Source organism: Lupinus angustifolius, chromosome LG13 (genome assembly GCF_001865875.1).
Source record: "Lupinus angustifolius cultivar Tanjil chromosome LG13, LupAngTanjil_v1.0, whole genome shotgun sequence".
NCBI classification, from domain to species: Eukaryota; Viridiplantae; Streptophyta; class Magnoliopsida; order Fabales; family Fabaceae; genus Lupinus; species Lupinus angustifolius.
Window position 1 is genome coordinate 9,888,113 of NC_032021.1, and position 2,625 is coordinate 9,890,737.

The 2,625-nt window shown below is 36.2% G+C and overlaps 2 protein-coding genes across 2 annotated transcripts in view; both read right to left on the bottom strand.

Annotated features, from left to right (window-relative positions):
* LOC109325038 (mitochondrial import receptor subunit TOM9-2-like) lies at window positions 1,782-2,462 on the bottom strand. Its single transcript, XM_019557180.1, has one exon. The coding sequence runs from the start codon at window positions 2,310-2,312 to the stop codon at window positions 2,013-2,015; it is 300 nt and encodes a 99-aa protein (XP_019412725.1). The 5' UTR covers window positions 2,313-2,462; the 3' UTR covers window positions 1,782-2,012.
* Window positions 2,558-2,625, bottom strand: part of LOC109363576 — a 1,010-nt gene continuing 942 nt past the window's right edge. The window contains exon 2 of the mRNA XM_019609835.1: window positions 2,558-2,599. Coding sequence (XP_019465380.1) covers window positions 2,558-2,599 — 42 coding nt within the window. The remainder of the gene's footprint in view (window positions 2,600-2,625) is intronic.

Sequence of the window (2,625 nt, forward strand, 5' to 3'; positions counted from 1 at the left end):
TTAACTTAACTTTATGTTACTTTTTTTTCCTTCCAAAATTTTGCAAATGGTAAAGAAACCGGAAAAATTTAGAAATAAATCCAGTGTTTACCCAGTATACCAAGTCAAAATATATGGGGCCAAATTAAAACGCTTCCAAGATCTCAGAATTTCATCATCAGACACGTCCATGTAGAATTAGATTTTAATTTAAATTTAATGGTATGAATATGCTTTTAATTACATTAATTACCATATTTGGATAACTTGGAACTATGTTTGAACTAGATTTACTTTCATTGTACATGTCCTATTTTAATTAACCGAAACAAATGGAGAAGTAATCTTCTTAATAATGATGCTTAACCCACTTAACCAGAGCCAGAAGATTTTATTCAACTGCATAAAAGAGCAACATTTCTTGCAGGCTAACAAATCCCAGTCCTCAGCTTTTGAATTGTAATATTTTTCACATTAGATCAATTCAAGTTACTGCATTATTATGATCAGTACTGACAAAACACGTTGAAAACAGGCAAAATTTTCAACATGCAAAAGTAAGAGCTAGGATTTTATAGAAGATAACCAAGAGAATAGGAGTAGATCACTACATCTGAGGCAATAAATTTTAAGAATTCATTTTTATGACAATTGTTTTGCTAGTTAGTAACCTATTGTTTTAACCAACAAGACATTGATTTAGTAGTGTAAAGCCTCACTAGATCCCCAGAAAAACCAAAAAGTCAAGGGTTCGATTCCCGAAAAGAATTAGTTCCCTACGCATAGGGTGAAAAGATACCCTTGGTAATACCCAAAAAAAACCCTACGCAATTTCATTGGTACACACCTAAAAGCTTGCAATGCATGAAACAAATTTCACATGATACATAATCAGGTAGACAACATATATAAACAAGCATAAAAGGGTGGTAAGTACTAGTATGCAACACTCAATATGCCTCAGAAAGCTTCACTGGCTGCATTTAAGAATAGCACTAAATAACAGATGGCCATTGAGTTTGAATCCAAGCCGTTTTCATTGAGGCAACCAAACTCGCCCTTAAGCTAACAAGCAAAAGCTAAAGCAAAAAGTATAACCGCATAAACTCAGACAAAAAAAGAAGAAATCTATATCTGGCGCACCAAGCTGGAAAAATCAAATGGTATGAAGGTTCACTTGTAACAAACTCAAAAACAACAGCATCAATAGCTTAGCTTTCAGGTTCATGAAAAAAAGAGCAGCTGGACAGAGATATCTGATTTCACAAGTTTCAAACAAGCATGAAAAAATGGAAAGAGCATACCTATTTAAACAGTTTAGGAATTTTTACTTGTGTGTCTGAACTCTGATGTACCTTATTTCATGTTCAAAACTGCCTACAATGAACAATTTGTGAAAAAACTTCTAAATTAAGTGATCATCTCTCTCCCAAATAATATTTACCTAATATGCACATTAGTAACATACCAACTCTCTATTTACCTAATATACAACAACAAAGTCTTAACCATACTAAGTAAGGTCGGCTACATAGATTGAGTAACATCATAATACTCTATCATAACTCAACTAGCTGATAAGCTAGCTAAAAACTTATAAGCTAGGAGCTGAAAGCTATAAGCTTATAACCTATACTGGCTTACTTATTGAAATAAGCTCATTTACGAAACATCAACAGGTAGCTTACTTTTGATCAAATAAGCTAGTTCACTAGCTTATAAGCTACTTAGTGGTGTTACCAAACACAATCCAACATTCCATTTTGGTTAACTTAAATCTATAATGCGTAAGCAAATTCAAAAACCATTAAAACAAACAATGGTGAAACTGATTCACCGTAGTTGCACATTATATCAACACCAATAAATAAAAAACATTGGTCACATGTAATATCAGAAAATGTATAATACCCTATCGAAACTAAGACTCACAATCCCAAAATTAAAACCCTGTTTCAGCCTGTAACATTGAAAAACACTCAAATTCAGGAACAAGAACCATCAAATTTCGAATTCATATCGACAGGGACCGATCACTTGGGAGGGGAAAGTGGCGGCGTTCCGAGGATGCTGGCCTGCTGGGACTCGAGCTCATTGATTTGCTGTTCGCGGTCCATGGCGACGATGAGAGGGACGACAAGGACGAGGAAGGTGGTGCCGGCGATCCAAGCGGATTTTCCGGTGCTGCGGAGGAGCTTCTTGGTGACGAAGGCGGCGTCGAAAGCGGCTTGCTTGGTGTGGCGGACGACGGTGGAGTTGGAAAAATTGGAGAGGATACCGGCTTCGTCGGTGCCGTTGATGAGAGAGAAGCTCTTCTTGGCCGGTTTCGCCATGATAGACAAAAAATGCGTGTCTAGCTTCTTGGTCGGTTTATACTTTATCCTCCTTAGCTTATGCTGATTGGGGTTTATGTTTTTTTCCTTTTTCTTCTTCTAGGGGGTGTTGGGTTGTTTGGGTTGTTGTTGAACAACCAAACCAGAACCGAAAAACCAGAAGAAGAAAGAAAGAAAGAAAGTTCAGAGAATGAGAGAATTAGAGTTAGGAAGAAGAAGAGATTAACAATGAATATGCATCAATCTTATTCCAAGAGCAAAATGGAAACTTTCCTTATATAGCAAACCTGCCATAACTGAATTAACAGAATTT